At 46.0% G+C, this 1,790-nt stretch overlaps 1 protein-coding gene across 1 annotated transcript in view; it reads right to left on the bottom strand.

Moving 5' to 3' along the window:
- LOC104965689 (putative monooxygenase p33MONOX) overlaps positions 1-1,102 on the bottom strand; it is a 3,598-nt gene extending 2,496 nt beyond the window's left edge. Inside the window, exons 1-2 of the mRNA XM_010794696.1 lie at positions 891-1,102; positions 589-776 (exon numbers count right to left, since the gene is read on the bottom strand). Of these exons, the coding sequence (XP_010792998.1) occupies positions 589-703 (115 nt within the window). The 5' untranslated portion in view covers positions 704-776; positions 891-1,102. The remainder of the gene's footprint in view (positions 1-588; positions 777-890) is intronic.
- Between the last annotated feature and the right edge of the window lie 688 nt (positions 1,103-1,790).

Here is a 1,790-nt window from a genome sequence, read left to right as displayed (position 1 = left end):
TTAGGCGTAGTTCCGGCTAGCTTTTCTGAATCTCCGAAATCGAGGTTCTTTCCGGGCCAACAACCGAGCTGAGTATGCTAAACTAGTGAGAGAATCGCTGGCAACTACAACAAAATTATCATATTTTACCGTGATTTAATTAATTAATCTGCAGACACACGGCAGGCGAAAAACCTTTTAAAATGCGTGTTGTCTAAATGGAGATCGACTAAGCTAACGTTGTATATGTTCCGACCGTCCACACTCACAACAACGGCCTATACAGACATAAATAAACCAGCGACTGTATTCGCCATGACACAGACAGTCTGTGGTTTGTCTAGTTTCTGAACAGATATGAGGAGCTGTGAGCTCCTCATATCTGTTCAGAAAGAGAGAGTGCTAACAGCTAACGGCTGATGTTAGTTTTGTGTTTCGCATTGAAGATGACATCACGGCTCCGCTGACACTGCGTTACTATAGTTACCACCCCAGTTCCTAAACTGTAATGGAAACGCAGCATAAAGTGAGCCTGGCCTACCAAGGCCTAACTATACCGTACTAAGCTGTGCGAGGCCCTGCCGTGGAAATGCGCCATAAATGTCTCACCTGAGCCGGTTTCACAGCCTGGGTCAGTGGGGGACTTCTGTACCACAGATCGAGTTCCAAAGAAGCTCCACCTCTCTCCTCCTCCTCCTCCTCCTCCTCCCTCATTTCCTCCCATGTTTGTGGTGGGGTTGGGACTGGTGAGCTCTGGTGGGGCAAGAAAAGGTGCAGGACTCAGCTGGAACCAGTTCCTGTATTTAGGGCAAGCAAAAGAAAAAAAGTAACATATCATCATTTGAGCCATGTTGAAAAATGACATAATAACAACACGAGCAAAAAAAATATCTCAGTAGCTTGATGCTTACCTGCGACTAACAGCCGGTGATGTGTGGGGAGTTACACAGGGGGTGACGCTGGGGGTGACGGAGGGGTGGCACAAGGGCTGACACAAGGGGTGACACAAGGGGTGACACTGGGGGTGGATTGTGCTGATGTTGTACACCTGTCCTCCTTGAAGTCCCCGGTTGGCATTCTCAACTTCTGCAAAGAGAGAAAATTAAGCAAGAAAGAAACAAAGTCAAAGACTTATCTTCTATGTTCTAGATTCCACGCAGTACCATTTCAAACAGTATTGCACAATCTTTTGATATCAATAATGGCAAGTGTCTGGATGATCCAATTTTGAGGTATGCACTCTGTACCAAGAAGGCAGGCTGTGTCACACCTAACAGCAAATGTTTGCAATAAGAGCATCTGATCTTTTATTTTTTAAAGAGCAAACTCTCCTGAAGACCACGAATCGACGCAGAAGGTCAGCGAGTGTTTTTTTTTGGACGCTGCAGACCAAGAAAGTGCGTCACACACACATTGTTCGGGAGCCAAAACCTGCTGTGCAAATGTGTCATGGGCTAGAAAAGAGAGAAAGGTAAGACACCAAAGAGAGGACTGCTCGTATAATAAACACCAAGAAAAAGTGCGATGAACTACTTTTATTAATAGCTCTAAATACCAATACCATGCGTTTCCATAGAGAGCCGCGCCTCCCGAGCCCACGCCTCACGCCCGCTCTCACCTACTTCCTGCAAGATCATTACAGCAATGGAACTCCCTACAACTACACAACTCACTACTACAAACTCATCAAAACACCTTTCGCTCTCCACCCGGCCAACATCGCATACCTCAATGCATGGATTCGCAACCTAAGAACATCATACACATTCGCGCGCTGTTTGGTAGCTTACAAATTATCGTTATCAACTTCG

This window comes from Notothenia coriiceps, unplaced genomic scaffold, assembly GCF_000735185.1.
Source record: "Notothenia coriiceps isolate Sejong01 unplaced genomic scaffold, NC01 NC01_scaffold00037246, whole genome shotgun sequence".
NCBI lineage: Eukaryota > Metazoa > Chordata > Actinopteri > Perciformes > Nototheniidae > Notothenia > Notothenia coriiceps.
The sequence above is the reverse complement of the archived record's forward strand: the minus strand, read 5'-3'. Positions and strand labels throughout refer to the sequence as shown.